The sequence below is a fragment of the Panthera pardus genome, unplaced genomic scaffold (genome assembly GCF_024362965.1).
Source record: "Panthera pardus isolate Hobbes unplaced genomic scaffold, ASM2436296v1 HiC_scaffold_21, whole genome shotgun sequence".
In the NCBI taxonomy this organism is placed as follows: domain Eukaryota; kingdom Metazoa; phylum Chordata; class Mammalia; order Carnivora; family Felidae; genus Panthera; species Panthera pardus.
In genome coordinates, this window is record NW_026526777.1 from 27842717 (window position 1) to 27866364 (window position 23648).

Genomic DNA, 23648 nt, shown 5'->3' on the forward strand with positions numbered 1-23648 from the left:
TTTCAGTCAGCTTTCTGAAACGTGCAGAATCTAAAACGTTAGCATGATGTAGCTAAACCTTTATACCTTGTTTGCTTCTTTCTTTTTAGGAATATCTTGATAGTGGCTGGAATTTGAACAATATGCCAGTGATGGAACAGTCTGTCCTTGCTCACATTACCGCTGATATATGTGGCATGAAACTTCCTTGGTTATATGTAGGAATGTGCTTTTCTTCATTCTGTTGGCATATTGAAGACCACTGGAGCTATTCGATTAACTACCTGCACTGGTAAGAAGTTCCAGATAACCTACAAATGGTTTGCGAGCTGGGCTGGAAACTTTCCTTTTCGTCTCAGATGTGTCTTAACTCTTCAACTGTGTCTGAAAAGTAACGAGCTATTTTTTTCCCCCCCAAGTTTTCACTACTGTTGGAACAGGCATCTTAACAAGTTAAGGCAGTGGTTCTTAAGGATTCCTAGGAAGTCCATAAATCCCCTGAAATTGTACACACACTATTTTTCAGGTACAACATGTTTCTGCAGAGAGGGTAGACAGATTTTAGTGAAAAATCTTTACTCATGGAAAGATTAAAAAGCACTGAGCCTTGCTCTTACTATGGAAAAATCCCATTCCATGCCAGTGGCAGCTCAGATACCCTTTGGACGAGTAGTGAAGTCTAGGTGCTAGAGTCCAGGTCCTTGGAACTGCCAGCTTCTATTTCGTGCTGCTGAATTCTGGCGTCATTATACATAGTAGAATGGGCTTCGTCAGTGCGTGTGTGCGTGGTGGCCGGGTGCACATATTCAGACTTTTTTTTAAACTCTAAGCAAAGCGATTGCTTCTTTCACATCTGTTTTTTTACCCCCTCCATTTCCCTTGCTTTTCTAAGTACAGAAATATTTGAAGATCTGTAACTCACTTAAGTCCCCACACGAGGAATTTGAGAATGTACCACAAGAAAGAGGGAGTTGGCAAATATATGTGGAGCATCAGTTCTGCTTCCCTAGGCAATTGCTCCCAGCTGTAAAATGAAGATTATATTTACCATACCTCACAGGGATGTTACAGATTAATTGGTTGACAGTTTAAAGTGCTTTGAAGAATAAGAGCTCTTTAGAAATGCTAATTGCCTTATTAGTGTTTGATTTAACCTTGCGTGTCAGAACGGACAAGGGAAAAGGATGATGGAGAATTGCCATCCCTTGTCAATTGCTATAAGAAATTGTGGTAACCACATACCCTGTAGCTAACACGTTATCTTATATTCTTAGAAACTCTAGATATTTACACTTTCTAAAGGATCAGGTAAAAATGGGAAGGAGGAGAGGGACCTGGGACATAAAGTCTCATGTTCAAATTCTATACATTTGAAGGGGGGAAATGCATCATATATGTTCAGATCACATTTCTAATGACACTCAGAACATTCCTATGTAGCATATATCTTAACAGAGCAGGGTCTGAAATATACGACTTGTGAACTATTTTTTGTTTATGTTGTTGCAGACTGATTTTTTTCTAATGAAATTTCATGTTTATGTATTTCTTGAGATTGATTTATTTTTACAATCTGTTTGCAGGGGTGAGCCAAAAACCTGGTATGGAGTCCCAGGGTATGCTGCCGAGCAGCTAGAAAATGTAATGAAGAAACTAGCTCCAGAGCTCTTTGTGTCCCAGCCAGATCTTCTCCATCAGCTTGTGACCATCATGAACCCCAATACCCTGATGACTCATGAAGTGCCTGTATGTTCTGGGTCAATCCTCCTGCCACTCAGGCTTAATTTACCACTTCTCTTCCCTTACTCAGTTTTTTATGCATTGATTTGGTTATGTGTTCCATACCATAACTGCGTAGCAGAAACAGCTGCTTGGTGTAATTGGATACTATACTGCAATAAGCCAGTCAGACTAGATCCTTGGACACCATAAAAACGAATTTGTTGCAGCTAATAACTAGGTTGCCAAGCAGCCATATTTTGCAAATACTAAGTGTGATGCTTTCTTTTTTTTTTTTTTTTCCAGTGTCTAATTCAAGCTTTCTAAACCATAATTTTTCTTTATAGCTTCAGTCTTTCAGTGCAACAAAACAAAGACCTTAATGTTATTTGTATAAATTACTGTGAAAATGTCTAGGTTCTGTTCTAATAATTAGATCTAAGCTCTAGTGTCAGAATCCTTTATACTCTGTCCCTACCTTAAAAAAAAAATTATGGAATCTATTTGAACTTAATTTTGAATGATAAACTGAAATGATCTCCATGCTTGGTAGGTCTTAGTTGTATTATACCTCCACCCCAATTAAGCTTACTTAAAGAGAAAATTTATTGCAAGCTCTTGAGCTTAGATTTCAGGGTTCCTACTCTAGACTGAAAGGTGCTGTTGTTGGTGATACCACCTCTGAGGTTGGTGTACAAAGTGACACTTACTTGTATATGGTTTCCTGTTGGAGAATGCTCTGAAGATATTTAGGGAGGCCAGAGTGAAGCGTGTGAAGTTGAGGGGTCCATCTCAGTTAGCTAAGTCGAATGTAGATGGTACGGTTACTGCGCTAAAGTGCATTCCTGATGTTGCTGTGACCTAAATTTCATGCTTTGGGGGCCACGGGCTAGTAAGTGGGGACAGATGGAAAGGATTTTTCTTTGAGGGATCATAAATTATTCATGGAGACTAGCTTAGAAAGTAATGACCAATAACTACCAAAATACCACCATCTCCTTGTGTTGGTATTTTTCACATTGATTTTTCCCCCTCATATTGACTGATCTTTCTGACTTGTTATAAGTAACTTGCCCTAAATGAGACGTCTGGCCATGATTCTCAGTGATTTAGTTGAGGAACCCATGGGGCTTGATTCTGGACCCGCAGAGATGGATGAGTGAGCCTGTGCATTTGAGACTCAGAATTTAAGGGTTAAAGACAGATACTCTTTACACAGATAATGGAACAGTGGTGTGCTTTAACAGTGCTGTCAACTATGAGGCTGATGCACTAACTCTAGGGAGAATTAGAAAGGACTTGTAATGATCATTTGAACTAAGACTTGGAGCTCTGATAAAGAATATTTTTGGTGGATTTGGGGGTAGAGGGGAGGAACTATTCCCTGTAGAAGGGATTGTGCCCATGTGGTGGGTAGTGGTCTTCAAACTTCCGCCTATATCTGAACCCCAAATGGCTGAACCTCACCCCCAGAGCTTCTGGTTCTGTTAGTCTGGGTGGTGCTCGAGAATTTGCATTTCCGAGTTGCCAGTTGGTGTTAATACTCTTAGTCCAGGAACTACATTTTGGACAAGATGGAGAGAGAGATGTTGAAAAGATACTTAATTTTATTATTTTATGGGAGTAAGTTCAGCCTGAGGATCTGTGTGCCTAGAGCACTATAGGTTTTTTTAATTAAGAACAAATTTAAAAAAAAAATTTTTTTTTAAATTTTTTTTTAACATTTATTTATTTTTGAGACAGGGAGAGACAGCATGAACGGGGGAGGGTCAGAGAGAGAGGGAGACACAGAATTTGAAACAGGCTGCAGGCTCTGAGCTATCAGCACAGAGCCTGATGCGGGGCTTGAACTCACAGACCGCGAGATCATAACCTGAGCCGAAGTCAGATGCTTAACCGACTGAGCCACCCAGGCACCCCAAGAACAAATTTTTTAAAAATGTTTATTTTTGAGAGAGACACTGTGGGCAGGGGAGGGGCAGAGAGAAGAGGGGGACAGAATATCAGAAGCAGGCTCTGCACTGATAGCAGTGAGCCCACTGCGGGGCTTGAACTCATAAACCTTGAAATAGAGACTTGAGCTGAAATCGGAAACTCAACTGACTGAGCCACCTAGGCACCTCTGCTTCAGGCTCTGAGCTGTCAGCACAGAGCCCGATGCGGGGCTCAAACCCACAAACCGTGAGATCATGACCTGAGCCGAAGTTGAATGCTTAACCATCTGAGCCACCCAGGTGCCCCTTCGTTGTCTTTTTGACACTAGCCATTCTAAGAGGTGTAAAATCTCTCATTGTGGTTTTGATTTACATTTTCCTGATGATTAGTGATATTGGGCATCTTTTCACCTACTGCTGGCCATCTCTATATCTTCTTTGGCAAAATGTCTACTCATGTCTACGTTTCAATTGGATTATTATTATTATTATTATTTTTTGGTGTTGAGTTGTTGGATATTAATCCCTTAATGGATAGATAATTTGCAAATATCTTCTACCATTCAGTGGGTTGCCTTTTCATTTTTACTGATGGTTTCCTTTGCTGTGCAAAGGCTCTTTAATATGTCGTAGTCCCAGTAGTTTATTTTTGCTTATTTCCCTTGCCTGAGGAGAACCTATCCAGAAAAATGTTGCTAAGGCTGATGTCCAAGAGACTGCTGCCTTAATACACGTTTTTTTTTTTTTGTTTTTTTTTTAAGTTTTTTATTTTGAGAGAGAGGGAGAAAATATGAGTCAGGGAGGGGTAGACAGAGAGGGAGAGAGAGAGAATCCCAAGCATGCTCTCCATTGTCAGCACAGAGCCTGACACGGAGCTTGAACCCACACACTGGTGAGATCGTGACCTGAGCAGAAGTCAGATGCTTAACCGACTGAGCTACCCAGGCTCCCCAATGCAGGGTTTTGTTTTGTTTTGTTTTGTTCTTCGTTGAGTGGGTGGTGAGGAAAGGGGAATTGTTGGGAGGTAAGTTTGAGGCCTAAATCAAGATCGCTGTATGGGATGACTGGTGGTAGGAGATCCTATTTTGGTATAATAAAATTAGAATATTCTTAACTGTAGCTATATTTAGAAAGATGTGTCCTAATCCTGGATGTAGCCAAATTTTTGTAGTAAAAGCCATGTGTTCTATTCAGATATTAATAATCAGCCTACTAGTCTGGGGTACTATTCCATCTTGTGACAGAAACGAGTATCTCTGTGATTCTTCTACTGTAGTTCTTTTTTTATGGTTCACTTTTAGTTAGCAGAAAGCTTCCCTTTCTGGAGACTTATCTGATAGTCTGTGCCCAGTTTGTCTTTCACGGATGTCACTAAAAATCTCCAATTTCTGTCTCTATAGGTTTACCGAACTAATCAGTGTGCTGGGGAGTTTGTGATTACGTTTCCAAGAGCCTACCACAGTGGTTTTAATCAAGGTTTTAATTTTGCTGAGGCTGTTAACTTCTGCACTGTTGATTGGGTATGTAATTATGACTTAGTGAGCCTTTTCAAATGTATTGTTTTCCTACAGAAATGGTATATAATACTTTAAAAGCTTTCATGTGTATGGTTGCTTAAACCTGTTGCTGCTCAAATGGCTGGTTTACAAATTGTTTACCATCCATAGTGAGATAGAGTACTTGGCATCACATTGTAAAGCAGGGCTGTACTAACTAAGCGCACTACTGGGTTCAGCTGATAATGTTTTTCTTCTGTAAAAGTGAGACTTGATGAATAAATGAGTCTGTTGATTTACATTTTCGGTGAAATTCAGGATTTCATTGCAAACTCATAACAAACAGTTCAGTCTTAAGACTATACAGCAGTAGCTTAAATTATCTACAGGACAGCAATTTTCAGTGATGTATTTGGTTTTGGTTGTAGATTTTTTTTTTTTTTTTAATATTTATTTATTTTTGAGAGAGAGACAGAGGCAGAGCATGAGCAGGGGAGGGGCAGAGATAGAGAGGGAGACACAGAATCCGAAGCAGAATCCGAATCTGTCAGCCCAGAGCCTGACACAGGGCTCAAACCCATGAACTGCAAGATCATGACCTGAGCCGAAGTTGGATGCTTAACTGACTGAGCCACCCAGGCGCCCCTAGATTTTTTTTTTTTAATGTTTGTTTATTTTGAGAGAGAGAGTGCGAGCAGGTGAGAGGGAGAGAGAGAATCCCAAGCAGGCTCAGGCTCTGTGCTGTCAGCACAGAGCCTACGTGGGGCTTAATCCCATGAACCACAAGGTCATGACCTGAGCCAAACCCAGGTGCCTTGTAAAGTAGACTTTTTGTATTAGTAATATTACTTTTCATTTACATAAAAAGATCTAGTTTAAGTGTGTGATGTTAAATCTAATGAATTATAACCTTGTTTCAGTGCTTTCCTGTGTAATAGTACCACCTGTATCTAAAATGATTTTCTGTTCTACTTTGGAGCATTATTATTCCCTGGAGTAGGTTAACCCACACTAGTTCAGCATAGTTGTTTCAGGAAATGTGTAAATTCCTATGTCCAGTTAGAGTTTACATTGTTATAGACAATAATACATTGTTAATACTTTTTTTTTTTTAAGTTTATTTATACCCAGCGTGGGGCTTGAACTCATGACAACTGAGATCAGGAGTTGCATGCTTTTCTGACTGAGCCAGCCAGTCACCCAAGTCCATTGGTTTTTTTTAACTGCCTAATATGCCAGATCTTTTGAGATGCAAAGATTAAAAAAAAAAGGCCCAAGGCTTCTTAGAGTCTGGTTTTAGGGTTGATATTTGTATTATGACCCAGAATATCATATTTAGTAATTTGATAATGGTCAAAAGTCTTTGGAAATAGGAAAGAGAAAGATGAATGAATGTCATGTATTCTCTGTCTTTTGACCCAGCTGCCATTAGGCCGACAGTGTGTGGAGCATTATCGTTTGCTTCACCGCTATTGTGTATTTTCCCACGATGAGATGATTTGCAAGATGGCTTCCAAGGCTGATGTACTAGATGTCGTCGTGGCTTCAACTGTTCAGAAAGACATGGCCATTATGATTGAGGATGAGAAAGCTTTAAGAGAAACTGTCCGTAAATTGGTAAGGTTCTGGAATCCTTCTAATTGCATATCTCAGGGCATTACTTAGTAAAATTCTTACACGTATTAGTACCATTTTAAGAAGTCTTTTCTTAGTCTAATTTCCTTTAAGACCATTCTGATAGATGTGTGTTAGTATCTCTTTGTGGTTTTAATTTCTACTTCTCTAATGGCTACTGATTTATTGAACATCTTATCATGTGTGTGCTTATTTACTACTTGTGTGTGTATCTCTTTGATAAGTGTCTGTCCAAGTGTTTTGTCCCAGCCCCCTTTTTATTGGATTGTTGTGAGACTTCTGTGTATTCTGGATGCCAATCCTTTGTCAGATGGGTGCTCTACACATATTTTCTTCTAGTCAGTGGCTTGTCTTTTCATTCTCAAAGCAGTGTCTTTGTAAAAGCAGAAGTTTATTTTGATGAAGTTCAGTTAAGCAGTTGTTTCTTTTTTGCATCTCTTTTATGTCCTTAAGAAATCGTATCTAACCCAAAGTCACAAAGACTTTCTCCTGTATAGTCAGTCACCTAGAATTTTTAGTGTTAGGTTTTACATATGAATCTTTAACTCATCTCAAGTAATTTTTATTTATGGTGTAAGGTGTGGTGTGGGTTGGGATGACTCTTTTCCTCATATGGGTGTCTCATTGCTTTAGCACCAGGTCTTGAGAAGGCTGTTCTTTTTCTGTGGAAATGCCCAGGCACCTTTGTGTTGAAATTTGACTCACCTATATGGGTCTATTTCTACATTCTGTTGTATTCTCTTAATTTATGCATTTATCTATTGCTGTTACCCTATGCTGTTGATTACTGTAACTTTGTAATAAATCTTGAAATGAGGTAGTGTGAGTCGTACAACTTTGTTCATTTTAAAAATTGGTTTGGCTATCTTAGTTCCTTTGCTTTACATATAAATTTGAGAATCAGCTTTTTGATTTCTACCAAAAAACCTGTTAGGCTTTCATTGGAACTCCATTAAGTCCATGAATATAGTTGGGAGAATTGATATTTTAACAATGTTGACTCTTCCAGTTCATGGACATAGTATATCCACCATTTATTTAAGTCATCTTGATTTCATTCATTCGGTATTTTGTAGATTGCAGCATACAGATCTTATACATAGTTTCTTGGGTTTATAATTATATACTTTATGTTTTTTGGTACTGTTATAAATGATACTTTAAAACAATTTTTATTTCAAATGGTTTATGGCTTATATTTATAAATATAATTGACTTATGTATATTGACTACTTGTATACTGCAACCTTGCTAATAAACTCAATTGTTTATTAGCTTTTGTTAGACTGTTGGGGACAGTGGTATCTGCAAATAAATAGTCACATTCATTTTTTTTTTTTTTTAATGTGCTGTTTTAGATAGAATCCTTGAATTTTGACTCCCTGAAGCCTGTACAGATCAACAACAGCTTACTCACCTTCCCCTGATATTTTACAGTTAGGGAAAACAATGCCCAGAGGGTTTAAGTGCCTTTACCAAGGTCTTATAGCAATAATGGTAACTCATTTTTGAAACTTGAAGAACTTAAAATTTTTTTCTAGATGTGGAAATTTACAAACTAAAATTGGGCAAACTGTATATGGGTCATTCTCAAGGAAAATCTGTAAAGTTGGTCCTTAATCTCATTTTAAATAAAAGTGCAACCATTTTTATTTCCAAGTCCTTTTTAATGATCAGTTCCAGTTTAAAACCAAAATTCATTCATTAGTGGTTTCCTTACTCTCCTCTGTCGTTGTTGGTCCTTGTAATCAGGAAGTAAAATGGTCAAAAGGTTAAAATACAGAGTAACAGTAAAACAAAGGAGCTTGGTGTCTCATAAATTGACTTAATCAGCTTCTGGCACTTTCATGGTTGGATTTGGATTCCCTTTTAGATAAGGAGAAAAGGTGGTAAACGCTTGATCTTTGAGTGACAAAAGTATATCCTAGAGGGCTCTCCAGGTGTCAGGTGGTACAAACTGCAGTTGAAATTTACTGGTTCAGTATCTTATTTTTCTTGATACTGTTTCAATTAGGAAATACTTCATTATGACTGTAGTCTTTATTGTATGTTTTTCTAACATTTTGGATAAATAATAATCCCTTTAGATAACTTTTTCATGTGAGAGCTGATCTACCACTAAGCATCTTCCCATCAATAATCCCTTCATGACAGTCTTTTCCTCTTCCTTCCTTTTTATTTACTCTTGTTCTTTTTATTACTCTGAATTCCTGTATAATATTTCCTCTGAAGTAGAAAGTATATACATTTCTTTTGCTTTTATTGTCTATATCCAGATTATGGACAGAGCCAATTTGTAGTAGAATAAACAGCTAATGTCAGTAGTGCACGATCCTATTGATAACTGTTTTCATACACACTCTGATCACAATGACCAAACATAAGGGCCTACCTTGTCCAAAAAGAGGTTCTCTCTAAACAAATGAGGTAGTTTACCTTGCCCATAGTAGCTAGGTTGTTGTTACTTTGTATTCCAGACATTTTTAATCATGCACTCCTATTTTCGTAAGGCCCTCCCACCCATTTTTTTTTTTTTTTTTTTAACTCAGCTGTTATGTAGTTTTCTTGGGGGCCGGTGGATTATATTATCCTTTGGAGGTCTCTAAAGTACACTTTATTTTAGGGAGTAATTGATTCAGAAAGAATGGATTTTGAGCTGTTGCCAGATGATGAGCGTCAGTGTATAAAATGCAAAACGACATGCTTCATGTCTGCCATCTCCTGTTCTTGTAAACCTGGCCTGCTTGTTTGCCTGCATCATGTGAAAGAATTGTGTTCCTGTCCCCCTTATAAATATAAACTGAGGTGAGTAGGAAAAATGATCTTTTCTTTGGAAAACCCTAAATCCTTAATAAAAGCTCTGTGGCGTTCCTGTTCCAGGGCTGAAGTACTGCGTGTAAAATACGTGATTTTCTCCAAGCCCAGACATCTCAAAACTATGTCTGCTCCTCTGTTTCTAGGTACAGATACACTCTGGATGATCTCTACCCCATGATGAATGCATTGAAGCTTCGAGCAGAATCTTACAACGAATGGGCCCTGAATGTGAATGAAGCTTTGGAGGCAAAGATTAACAAAAAGAAAAGTATGTGATGTTCTTGGTGATTGGCAGATTGGGACTGATTGTAATGTAGCCAACATAGTTACCAATGAACAGGTTACTTGAAACGACCTGATGCTGGTTTACGGAGTGTTAGCAGAGAAAGTTATAAAGCCACTAGTGGATGAGGCAGATGCCCTTTCCATCACAGGAAAATCTTGATCTATGAATTGTACAAGATCGTATATTTAACAAAGGTCATAGTATTCGGAAACAGAATAACTTTTACACTTCTTGTCTCAGTACAAAAATGTTTCACATTTTATATGGAACCTTAGAAAAACATTTTTTTTAAAAAACTAGATCTCAGGACACCTGGGTAGCTTAGTTAAGTGTCCAAGTGTTGATTTCAGCTCAGGTCATGATCTCATGGTTTGTGACTCACAAACAGGGCTCATGTTGGGCTGTGTGCTGACAGCAGAGGGTCTGCTTATGATTCTCTTTGCCCCTCCTCTGGTCACTCATGTGTGCGCCCGCTCTCTCAAAATAAATAAATAAACATTAAAAAAAATTAAAACTAGATCTCAAGACAGAGGTAGCATGTTATTAAGTTATGGGTCTCTGGTTTATCATTGCCCCCACCTCTCTTCTCTTTTAAGTAGGCTCTGCACCCAGGGTGGAGCCCATCGTAGGGCTTTTGAACTCAGAGCCCTGAGATTAAGAGTCAGATGCTGAACCAACTGAGCCATCTAGGCACCCCCCTAGTTTGTCACATTTTAGTGCTAATCAAAGTCAAAGTTTCTGTCTCTTGTTACTACCTTGAAAGTCACTACTTCCTTTCCCATCTCTTTCTTTTCTTTTCTTTTTTTTTTTTTAAGTTCGTTTATTTTGAGAGAGACAGAGACAGCATGATCAGGGGAGGGGCACAGAGAGAGGGAGACAGAAGATCCCAAGCAGGCTCTGTGCTGCCAGCAGAGAACCCGATGCGGGGCTCCAACTCCCGAAACTGTGAGATCATGACCTGAGTGGAAACCAAGAGTCGGACGCTTAACCGACTGAGCCACCCAGGCACACCCCCTCCCCGCCATCTCTTTCAGAGTGTTTTCACTTTCTTTCCTTTCTGTAGTCCCAACAGGTAAATCTGCCCTTCTTTTACTTAGGGGAAGGTCTCAGTATCACTCTCTCTGAGCACACTGCATACTTGCCAAGTGCAGGAGACAGGAGTGGTCTGTGTAACAATAAGAATCTGCTTTTGCTCTGTTTTGACAAATCTGTTGTTTTCCATATCTTAAACATTTCAGGTCTAGACACTTCCATATTGAAGAGCAGCTCTAGGCACTTGTGAAAACACTCGAAAGTGTTCTAACACTGGCTGGCACCAGTGTTAAAGGTGGCACTTGGTTGGCTCTTTTGGAAGGGCATGTGACTCTTGATCTCTAGGTCATGAGCTTGAGCCTCACATTGGGCATAGAGACTACTTAAAAATAAAGGAGACTTAAAAAATAAATAAAAACACTCTACCTTCAGCCAAAAAATAAAAATGAGATGGACAAATCTGTTAATGTCTTAAAACACCACAAGTATTTTAGATAACTGATAAAAGCAAACCCTTCCTCTGTGTTTCATACCACTCGTATAAACATACTGATTACAGAAAAGATGGCCTTTTGTTTATTATTAGGCCTTGTGAGCTTTAAGGCTTTAATTGAGGAATCGGAAATGAAGAAATTCCCAGACAATGATCTTTTGCGCCACCTTCGCTTAGTCACACAGGACGCGGAGAAGTGTGCTTCTGTCGCTCAGCAGCTGCTTAATGGCAAAAGGCAAACTAGGTATGTACTTCTGTTTGAGGTTGCACTCTTAAGTGGCTCTACTTGGCAACCTGTTGTGAATTGGTTTTTCCTTCTGTCCTGTATTCCTGTGACACTGAATAGGGGAATGGTGAATATATTATGTCCTCATGGCTTCCTCGGGCCTTTGCCTTTACAGATACCGATCTGGTGGAGGAAAATCCCAAAATCAATTGACAGTCAATGAACTCAGACAGTTTGTGACACAACTGTATGCTCTTCCATGTGTCCTCAGTCAAACGCCTTTGCTAAAGGTAACTATAGAGGGAGCTGTGGGAAAGTACTTTGGTAGTCCTATTCGGTGAAACCTTGGTTTGCGAGCATAATTCTTTCCAGAAACATGCTTGTGATGTAACACGCTTACATACCAAAGCGATTTTCAAGAACCGTTGGCTCAGTTGTGATCACGTGACATTTGGCGTCATGTATTACCTGTGTTATAAGACCTTGCTCGTTTATGAAGTTAAAATTTATTAGAAACGTTTGCTCGTCTTGCGGAACACTCGCAGAGCAAGTTACTCGCAATCCAAGGTTTCGCTCTATTTTGTAAATAAATTCAGATGACATGCTTAAGTCATCTTGGGTGGTTAGTTTGTACATTTCTTTGCAGATGTTTGTAATAACCTACTTGAGTGTTGTGTGTGTGTGTGTGTGTGTGTGTGTATAAAGAGATTATAACAGGTCTACACAGGAGAAATAAAGTTGGAAATTTTTACCTTGAAAGTGACCACCTGCTACTCCTCACAGTTGGTAAAAGGTCTGTGATAGTCACTAGTTTTAGCTGTCAGTTGGCTTATGTGTTATGTCATTTATCCATGTTATTGATAAAATCGCATGAGATGGAAGGAGCATCACATTGAATATGTATTGAGGATTCTAAGTATGAAAGAAGCCAGTTACTGAAATTACTATTTTTATACAACAACCTGTGTTTTTTTAGGATCTCTTGAATCGTGTAGAAGATTTCCAACAGCATAGCCAGAAATTGCTTTCTGAGGAGATGCCCAGTGCTGCTGAGCTGCAAGACTTGCTAGATGTCAGCTTTGAATTTGATGTTGAACTTCCACAGCTTGCTGAGATGCGTGTCCGTCTGGAGCAGGCCCGCTGGCTAGAAGAGGTGCAACAAGCTTGCCTAGACCCCAGCTCCCTTACACTAGATGATATGAGACGTCTCATAGACCTAGGGGTGGGTCTAGCCCCATATTCAGCAGTGGAGAAAGCAATGGCCCGGCTTCAGGAGCTGCTTACGGTGTCAGAGCACTGGGATGACAAAGCCAAGAGTCTTCTCAAGGCCAGGTGAAAAAGCAAACTCACCTCTCTCTTGGGGAGGGTTGGGTAATCATATCCATGTTAGAGCAATAGAGCACAGTCGTTGGCATGTGACAGGTGTTCAGAAGCTACGGTTGTGCGTGTAGAATACACGTAGAAAAGAAAATAGTGGAGGTATTTGGGGCTGCTTTGGAACTCGGGTAAAAGAATCCTAGTTTCTTCTTTACTGATTGTGAAGTGAATGATTCATATGGACTTGCCTTTTATAGAGTTGTTTTAATGAAATTTTTTTTGGAAGCCGATGAAACCATCTTTGAGAGAATAAAAGTTTTACAATTACGTGGAAAACTATTTAAATCCGCAGTTAATAAGAACGCAAGGAGTTTTTTGAAATGTCTGAGAGTTAATATGCACTGTTCTGTAAAATGAAGATAGTGCCAGTAATTGCCAACAGGAGTGGGAATGTACATTTGTGCTGTGGCTTAGTAATTCAGGACACCTTATCTGTGTTTGAGAGATTTGATTGGACTCAGGCAAATCATCTGAGTGGAGAAAGATCAGCCCCTCCCTAATTTTGCTTTCTGTCTGATACATCTTCGTTGGTCCAATTGACAGTGTTAAAAAATTCATGGTTGTAGACATTCTTTTGTAACCCTAAAATAGTGGTCGTTGAGCAGAGAGCACGACATTTTTTGATGCTGTGCTTTTGGTGTGTTGATACCCTAGAGAATTAAAATTTTCCTAACAAAATTACATGAGTCTTGACAGTATACGTAGTAAAACATAGTAAATTATCACTAAGTTACCATCTGCAAATGAAAAGTCCGTGGTTATACCAGCATAAAATCAAGAATAAGTAGAACTTAAATGCTTTACCTAGTCATTTCCTTTATCTTAGGATGCTCTTAAGTTTTATGCAGACATTTGAAACTTTTGTTAAGTTGTGATATCTAGTAGCTATTGACATTTGAAAAAATGTATTTGCTATACTGAATTTCCTTTGAAATGGTTTTTCTAGTTTCTTTAGGAAACCTTAAGAAAAATGAACCACCATATAACATGTTAAGTAGTTCTTATATTTCATTTTTGTAGACCTCGGCATTCATTGACTAGCCTTGCTACGGCAGTTAAGGAGATTGAGGAGATCCCCGCTTATCTGCCAAATGGTGCGGCTCTGAAAGACTCAGTGCAGAGAGCCAGGGACTGGCTTCAGGATGTAGAGGCCCTGCAGGTTGGTTTAAGAAAAAACTGTCTTGGGTGTGTAAGTGCATCTAAGAAGAACAGTAATTGAAAAATTGTAAAGGGTACTATGTTGGATCTCACCACACAGATTCAGTGTTTTTGGTTGGCCAAATTAATAATTATAGTCAAACTTTTTAAGCTTATTTATTTATTTTGGGAAAGAGAGCGAGAGAATTCCAAACAGGTTCTGCACCACCATTGCAGAGCCCAGTGCAGGGCTCGATCTCACAAACTGTGAGATCATGACCTGAGCTGAAGTTGGACACTTAACTGACTAAGCCACCCAGGCGCCATGATTGTATTGGAACTTATGTAGGTGTACTTACCTACCACCTATTACCCTGACCATTTGGCTCAAATATTTAAAGTTTAGATAATTCAACCAACTTTTTTCTGGGAACTTGGGAGCCTCTCTTAACAAACTTGAGTACTTGGTAGAGGATTGAAGAAAAACTAAAATTGAACTTGTGGGAAGAAAAGTAGTTCCTTCCTTCCTTCCTTCCTTCCTTCCTTCCTTCCTTCCTTCCTTCCTTCCTTTTCTCTTTTCTTTTCTTTTCTTTTCTTTTCTTCTCTTTTCTCTTGTTCTCTTTTCTTTTAATTTTCTTTTCTTTCTGAAAAAATTTAGATTTAGGCAGTGGGACTCAGTTTAGATGATTCCAGTTTTGTTGGCAACATCCAAAGCATCATAGTCGGGAGCCAGTCAAACATATGCCTTCTCTCCATTGGGCCTGATCAGTGTGTGTTGACCTTGTCCACGTCAGTGTCCTAGAGCTTCTTCATAGCCTGTTTGATCTGGCGCTTGTTGGCCTTGACATCCACAGTGAACACAAGTGTGTTGTTGTCTTCTATTTTCTTCATGGCTAACTTGGTAGTCAGGGAGAACTTGATGATGGCATAGTGGTTAACTTGATTCTCTTGAGGGTGCTCTTTTGAGGATATTTGGGCTGCCTTTGGAGACCCAGTGTCTTGGGCCATTGGAATGTAGGCGATTTGTGGATCTTTTTTTGTGTGTGTGTGACTGTGGATGCCATTCAGCGCTGCTTTCTTGACCTTCAAAGCCTTTGCTTTGGCTTTGGGAGGGGCAGGGACTTCCTTTTTTTTTTTTTTTTTTTTTTGCCTTTGGTGCCATCTTTGTGAAAGGGTGAGAAAGGTAGTTTTCAATCTTTGATGAGTACAAGTGTCTCTTGTTGGTTTGTTAATCTGGTTGTTTGATTACATAGCCAAACTAGGCCCCAAGGCGCAGAAGTTTTCACCAAGTAGTGATTTAAACAAAAGTGCCTCCTGATCCCTACAAAAGAAATGAAACTTAACAAGTTCCAAAGTAATTCTCCATAGTAATTAGCACCAAATATATGTGGTCCAATGTTAGATGTTATATTTAAGGAGTTGCCTATATATTAAAAAAAGAGTTGAATTCACTTGTAGCATTATCAAAGTACAGACCAAATGCATTCTGTGATTTACCCAGTTTCAGCTGGATAACTTCATTCGAAAAGTAGTTTGTGGGGAGTGTCTTCCTTTATCTCTGTAATCATTGTAAATCAGTAGTAAGTCTAATAATGGACCTATTGAGAAAAAAGACCTTTGAATTATTTAATGGGCTAGGTTTTTAAAAATTTAGTCTATCTCATTCTTGAGTCTCAAGTTCTGTTTTGTTGAAGCCATTGGATTCTAAGAATAAAATACTATCTGGTTTTCTGAATATTTAATTTTAAGTAGTGCTAATTGATCAGTTTCTAATAAGAAATGCCAAACCACACAGTTTTAGCCAGATGTTTATAACAAAATATCTGGGTATTTATTTTAGTTAAAAGGGAAGAGAAGATATATTGTTTGGTAAATATTATTACATAATTAAGATGTGACCCCAATTAGCCAAAGAAGAAATGAAGGGAAGTATTTACTGTGTACATAAACTTCCTTAATGGGAGTTTGTTTTTTTTTTATTTTTTTTTTTAATGTTTATTTATTTTTGAGACAGAGAGAGACAGAGCATGAACGGGGAAGGGTCAGAGAGAGGGAGACACAGAATCCGAAACAGGCTCTAGGCTCTGAGCTGTCAGCACAGAGCCCGACGCGGGGCTCGAACTCACGGACCGCGAGATCATGACTTGAGCCGAAGTTGGCCGCTTAACCAACTGAGCCACCCAGGCGCACCCCCCCCTTTTTTTTTTTTAAATTTTTTTTTTTTTAACGTTTATTTATTTTTGAGACAGAGAGACAGAGCATGAACGGGGAAGGGTCAGAGAGAAGGAGACACAGAATCCGAAACAGGCCTTAGTGGGAGTTTTAGATGCAGGTTCTTGTTAATGATGGTTGGAACTATAGTGATTAGTTTTAGTTTTGGTCCCCCTTTTCACTTATGATTGATGGCAGCCAGAAAGGTAAGGTGAGGTCATTGAATTAAGAAGAGATAAACATGTGAAATCAGAAAGAGGACATATTTCTGGATAGTCTTATACTCTGTTCATATTTTGTAATGTATATGTTACTTACTACTGTGTTTTCAGTAGTGCCCACAAGGGCAAAAAGTAAGTTTTGCTCCATTCCTGAAATAATAGCCTGATCTTTACTTGTATCATATACTTAAGGACATAATGGAGAGGTGTGACTAACAACAAGGAGCCTTTTCATATTTAGTGAATTATGTATTTTACAATGTTATCCAGTATTCTGCTTTATACACAGGAAGTATTCCATTTATTTCTAAATTGAATACTATAAGATAGCATATAATTTGTGAGTCACCTTTTTTAAGTGTCCACCAGAACAATTTTGTCCGTACGGTTCCAGTCCTGTAAGAATAAATACCAAAAGCAGTGAAACATCAGGGCGCCTGGGTGGCTCAGTTGGTTAAGCACCAGACTTCGGCTCAGGTCATGATCTCGTGGTTCGTGGGTTCGAACCCCATGTTGGGCTCTGTGCTGACAGCTCAGGGCCTGGATCCTGCTTCAGATTCAGTGTCTCTCTCTCTCTGCCCTTTCTCGGCTCACACTCTGTCTCTCTTAAAAATAAATAAACGTTAAAAAAAAAAAAAGGCAGTGAAACATCAAGCTTCCTGTCTATATTTAGTTTTCCCCATGTTTCCCAAGAATGTCCTTTCTGGTTGTTTATCTAGTCCATGACCACATGTTGCACCTAATTGAATCTTGCAGTGTTTTCCTCCCTACCCTACTTTTTTTCATGTCAGTGTCTAGAACAGTTATCTTATGGTAAGTTCTATCTTCTAGATTTGTCTGGTTATTTCTTTGTGGTGTATTCTATCTTCCGTATTTCCTGTAAATTGGAAGTTAATTTCTTAGCCTTAATGGATTCAAGTTAAATATTTTTTACTTAGAATAATATTGGAATATCAGGTGATATTTGTATACTTTGTATTGTATCACATTAGGAGACACATAGGATGACTTACTTAGTGATGCTAAGATTTACCATTGTATTAGAGCAACATCAATGTCCCCTGCCCCGCAACTTAATGCTTTTATTCTTCCACTTTGGGTATCTCATTCTCAGAGTCCCAGTACTGACAGCATCAGCATCACCTGCAAGCTTGTTAAGAAATGCAAATTCATGGACTCTTTCCTGGTGACCTCAATCAGAATATCTGGAAATGAGGCCCAGGAAACTGTTTAAATAAGCTTTCCAGATGATTCTTAACACATAGTAAAGTTTGAGAAGCAGTGGGACTTTTCACCTCATTTTAGTTTTCTGAATAATTTTAAAGTTTATTTATTTTTCAGAGAGAGTGCACATGCATGTATGTGTACATGAGCAGGGAGGGGCAGAGGGAGAGGGAGAGAGAGAATACCAAGCGGGCTCTGTGCTGTCAGTGCAGAGACTGATGTGGGGCTCGAACTCACGAATTGTGAGCCCATGATCTAAGCAGAATCAAGACTCAGACTGCTTAACTGACTGAGCCACCTGGGCACCCCAGTTTTCTGAATGATTTATACTGAGTTAATTTATCATTGGATGGATTGGAATTAAGTACTGTTAGTACTGTTAGTGAAAACCTGTTAGTTAGTGCAAGTCTACATTTCTGTTGAATTTTTTTCAGGCTATCTGTAGGGACCAAGATGACAAGTGAATTTAGAAGGGCATAAGAAGTCAGAACAAAGGGATCATCATAGTGTATGTCATGTTCATAGTTGTATCCTTGGGACCTAGCACAAACTAGGTCTTTAACTATTTGTTAAGTGAAGGAGCGCAGGTCATCCCTAACCCCATCACTGTTGGTCAGCTGGAGGTTTTGTTCATCAACATCTATGAATTTAACATGTTGAAATGTAGGCCTCCTCTGAATCGTGCTTTTCCTACTTCACAGAGATGTGTTCTTTTTTCTAAGATGCTACAATTTTTCTTGATACACTAGGTTGGAGGACGTGTGCCAGTGTTAGACACACTCATAGAACTTGTTACACGAGGCCGATCTATCCCGGTACATCTGAATTCTTTACCAAGACTGGAATTACTAGTAGCTGAGGTTCAGGCTTGGAAAGAATGTGCTGCTAATACATTCTTGACTGAGAATTCTCCATATTCTCTTTTAGAGGTAAGTTTTCAACCAGCCCTTCTACAAGACCTTAGATCTCATAGCTTGTAGAACATGCAGTCCCTTCCCTCACAAAGGTGGCACCACTAATTGATCTGTCATTCTATGAGTTATTTTTTTTCAGTAGAGCCATGGAGATTCTTCTAAACTTCCAGTGAAATAACCTTTAAATGTTACCTGAATTACATTTAGGATAGCATTTGATGGCTAAAGAAGAACATTTTTCTCGTTGAAGTTCCTTAATCTGTGTTAAAATTGGATTTTTAACCTTGGCCATGCTTCACCATTTGCATTTAATAATCCTGTAAATGATCTCATCCACCTTTCATAAAGTGCTATAGTTGTACTTTTTGTATTTTTTGTTAAGCTGATGCTGGTAGCGCATTATGACTGGAATTGGTATATTTCACATTCAACTTATTGTTTAATCCAACCTAGAATCAAAGTCAATCTTTTGTGAAATTCCTCCCTTTCTTCGAAGAGGAGAGTTTTTTGGCTTCAGAGCAGCATGTTACAAAGAAAATGTTAGATATGAAGAAATTTACATCATTTCTACTGCTTAGGCTTTTCTTTGAGGACTTCCTAATGCTTTATCTGAAATCCATTTTACTGGTGGTTGTGCTTTGTCCCACATTAGGTGCTGTGTCCTCGATGTGACATTGGGCTTTTGGGATTGAAGAGGAAGCAGAGAAAGTTAAAGGAGCCCTTGCCAAGTGGAAAGAAGAAAAGCACCAAATTAGAGAGTCTGAGCGACCTGGAGAGAGCTTTAACTGAAAGCAAAGAGACTGCTTCGGCTGTACGTAGCGGGCCTTTTTCTTCTTTCTCTGTTGCTTAGAGAGGATGATTGCTAACCTTTTCTTATGCACAGGAATATTGGTAAGACATGTACAAGAATAACCTTAAGAGCACTCCGTTTTACCAAGAATGCTTTCTGAAATTATCAAATGTAAAAGCTTTGAATAGAAGATGTGTAGAGGTGCAGCAGATAGAGGGGCCTCCCAGTCTGAGTTTTGCAGACTCAGTCTTGTCAGTGCCTGTGAGTTGATCAGGGATGCTGACTGTGGATGTCAGGGTGAACAGATAAGTGAGACCTCAGTACCAACTTACTAATTTACAACAAGATGTACACTGCAGGGGTGCCTGGCCAGCTCAGACCGTGGCATGTGTGATTCTTGATCTTGGGGTTGGTTGTGAGTCCAAGCCCCGTGTTGGGCGTAGAGCTTACTAAGTAAGTAAATAAATATATATACATACACATAAACACACATACTTAAAAAATACACTTAAAAGTGTATTGGATACCTTTGAGTCTAACTGCATTTGGTAAGCACTGTTGATTCAAAGATGGTATCATTCTAAGAAGCTCATGTTTAGTGAGCGATAGTATCGGGACGAAAGATAGAGATGTGATTTGGATGCTGACAATTTTTTTTTTTTTTAGTTGAGCTATAAATGACATGTATTAGTTTCAGGTGCGCATCATAATGATTTGATTGGTCACTACAGTAAGTCTAGTTAACATCTGTCACCATACAAAGTTAGTTTTTTCTTAGGATGAGAACTGTAAAGATCTACTCTCTGAGCAACTTCCAAGGATACGGTACAGTGCAGTATTAATTATAGTGAACATGTTGCACCTTATATCCTTAGGACTTATTTTATAACTAGAAATCCATAACTTTTGACTGCATTTACCCAGTTTGCCCATTCCCCACCTCCTGCCTCTGGCAGCCACTAATTTATTCTCCGTTATCTGTGGGTTTGGGTATTTGTTTGGATTCGTACAATATTTGTCTTTCTCTGACTTCTTTCACTTAGTCTAATGCATTTATATGTTGCAGATGGCAAGATTTCCCTTTTTTTAGTTTTTTAATGACTGAATAACATTCCATTGTGTATACATATACCACATTTTCTTTATCCATTCATCCATTGATGGACATTCAGGTTGCTTCCATGTCTTGGCTGCAAGACAATAATGATGCTGCAGTGAACATGGGGGTGCGGATATATTTTTGAGTTAGTGTTTTTCTTTCCTTCAGATAAATACTCAGAAGTGGAATTGCTGGATCATATGGTAGTCCTATTTTTAATTTCTTGATGAACCTCCATATCGTTTTCCATAGTGGCTGCACTAATTTACATTCCCATCAACAGTGCATAAAGGTTCCCTTTTCTTTACATCTTCACCAACATGTATTATTTCTTGGTATTTTTGATACTAGCCATTCTGATAAGTGTGAGATGATCTTGCATTATGATTTTGATTTGCAGTTTTATGGTTGACCACCTTTTCATGTACCTATTGTCATCTTTATATGTCTTTGGAAAAATATTCAGATCCTCTGCCCATGTTTGCTTTTTGCCATTAAGTTGTGTGAGTTCTTTATCGATTTTGGATATTAACCCCTTATCAGATATGTGCTTTGCCAATATTTTCTCCTATTCTGTAGGTTGCCTTTTTATTTTGTTGCTGGTTTTCTTTGTTGTACAGAAACTCCCTGGTTGGATGTAGTCCCATCTGGAGGCTTTAAGTAGCACAAAGTGATGCCCATGGTAGAGCAGAACTGTAGCTGCTACGACTGGAATAGAAGGGTTCTGTCTCTGGCTAGGGCACTTTTCTCCCTGGTCTGTTCCTTTGTAGCTGCCTGACTTCTCTGGTGATGGACATGGGATTGCCTTGACTTGTGTGTTTTGACACAGACTTCCTTAGTTAGGGCATATTCCTATACTGAGTCAGGTTCTAATCAGGTTCTGCTGCTTGAGCATCATTCTGTTTTTTTTTTTCAAGGTGCTATTATTTCTGTGGTTTATTTTTGTAAAGATACTGACTGTTGGCTTTTTTTTTTTCAAGTTATTTATTTTGAGAGAGAGAGAGCATGCGAGCAGGGGAGGGGCAGAGAGAGGGAGAGAAAGAGAATCCCAAGCAGGCTCTGCACCCCAGGTCTTTTACTGTCTTTAACATTAAGGCCTTATACCTGTGCTAGACACAGCCACTGTAGATAACGAAACCGGGTCCCTCATGAAATAATTAAATAGAAACCACTTTTCTTACACACACACGTGCACACATGTGTGCATGCTGTAAAATAAGCTCATTAGGGCATGGACGATAGCAGCTTGCTTTTCTGCAGAGTGTCAGGTGTACTTGAATCGTAAAGTCTTTCCTCTCTATTAAAATGAGAGCCGTGTGACGGGAAAGTGCTGAGTTCATTTAACCTGTTTACATGACTTGAGAATACACATAAACAGAATCAACTTCACAGTAGAAAGCTGAAGTGATACTGTACATATTTCTGAACAATATTTATGATATGTCCATAAGTGGAATCTTTACATGAAGGCACTAAGCACCTACTATATAAGAAGTCCAAAACATAAACAAGTTGAGGTATTACAGATTTATTCCTTATGAACCATGAAGTAAAAGCTGTCTAAATGTGATAAACTAAAAATCATTAGCTACAACAAGAGTTAGCCTTACCACCTTGAACTTAATAGTCTGGGTTTCCCCAATAAAAGGCTGGACCACAGTCCTCTAGCACTCCACTGATAGACAAATACAGGTAAATAGGGGGAAACTGTAGATTTTTAAAACTGCACTTTCCCCTCTAGAAACAGAACTTATAGGCTGCAGGAGCCACTCCATTCCCCAGTCCTATTCCCAGCTCCTTGCAATGTTAACCTGTCACAGTTCAAACCATTCCCAGTTATCACACCCACCCACTTCAGACCCATCATGATTCGCCAGATGAGGTGCCCTAAGTCATAAGGCCAGAATGAACTCTCCATTATCCCTTTTTGGAACGGAGAAGAAAATGTATGAATGAATGTTTAAGGAAGAAACAAAAAGATGTGGAAATAAATTAGGTAACAAACCTTTGGTATATTTTTTCAAAATTCTCTAATTTCTGTAGACGAAAACAATGTACAGGTAGTATATGTGGGTTATGTGACTTCTAACTTAGAAATGGAGAGCAAACAGGGGCACTTGGGTGGCTCAGTTGGTTAAGTGTCTGACTCTTGATTTCTGCTCAGGTCATGATCTCACAGTTGTGAGATGAAGCCTCACAACGGGCTCTGCACTGACAGCGTGGGGCCTGCTTGGGATTCTCTCTCTCCTCCTTTCTCTGCCCCTCTCTGGTGCACGTGCTTGCTAGCTCTCTCTCTCTCTCTCTGTCTCTCTCTCTCAAAATAATTAAATAAATAAACATTAAACAAGAAAAGAAATGGAGAGCAAATGGCATCTCTTTCAGTGTTCTGCTATGAAATGAAGTAGGTAATGGATGAGTTTTTAAGCCAGAGATCCTCTAAATGGGCATACACTAGACTCTGAAAGGTACAGTATGCAAAGTTCAAAGCAGGCAGTGTCTTGGGCGCCTGAGTGGCCCAGTCAGTTGAGCAGTCCAGCTCTTGGTTTCGGCTCTGGTTGAACTCTCAATTTGTGAGTTTGAGCCCTGCATCGGGCTCTTCTGCGCTGACAGCGTGGAGCCTGCTTGGGATTCTCTCTTCTCTCTCTGCCCCCTCCCCCCAAGAAATAGAGACCTCAGTTACCACTGTGTAGTCGCTACTCTAGCAACTTTTCCATCTAAAGTACCTCTCTAAAAGAACACAGAAGCTATTGGAGCTATGCAAACATGGGGAACCTCAGCAATCAGGACGTGTAGAATGTGAAAGAAAGCCCGTGTCTTTCAGGAGAAAGTTTTCTAGGAAGTAAATGCTCAGGGAAGTTGGACTTTCAGGAAGTAGTGTGTGCGGTGTAATTGCTCACACTGTTGGTTGTGTGCCTGGCAGAGAGCACTCTATCACACATCTCTCATTTAGTCATCAGCGCAGCCCTGTGAGGTGGGCTTTACTCCATTTTAGACATGTGAAAATTTAGTCCAATGGAATACACTGCCCAGGGTCGCTTACACCAGTCAGTGTGACAGA

The 23648-nt window shown here is 39.2% G+C and overlaps 1 protein-coding gene across 2 annotated transcripts in view; it reads left to right on the top strand.

The window, feature by feature from the left end:
- The window catches only part of KDM5B (lysine demethylase 5B), an 81154-nt gene that overhangs the window by 47452 nt on the left and 10054 nt on the right, over window positions 1–23648 (top strand). For both annotated transcript variants that reach the window (XM_019431794.2, XM_053909046.1), the window contains exons 11-22: window positions 90–271; window positions 1563–1725; window positions 5033–5152; window positions 6551–6745; window positions 9387–9568; window positions 9724–9848; window positions 11485–11635; window positions 11793–11907; window positions 12594–12949; window positions 14015–14153; window positions 18537–18716; window positions 19354–19512. In XM_019431794.2, coding sequence (XP_019287339.2) covers window positions 90–271; window positions 1563–1725; window positions 5033–5152; window positions 6551–6745; window positions 9387–9568; window positions 9724–9848; window positions 11485–11635; window positions 11793–11907; window positions 12594–12949; window positions 14015–14153; window positions 18537–18716; window positions 19354–19512 — 2067 coding nt within the window. The remainder of the gene's footprint in view (window positions 1–89; window positions 272–1562; window positions 1726–5032; window positions 5153–6550; window positions 6746–9386; window positions 9569–9723; window positions 9849–11484; window positions 11636–11792; window positions 11908–12593; window positions 12950–14014; window positions 14154–18536; window positions 18717–19353; window positions 19513–23648) is intronic.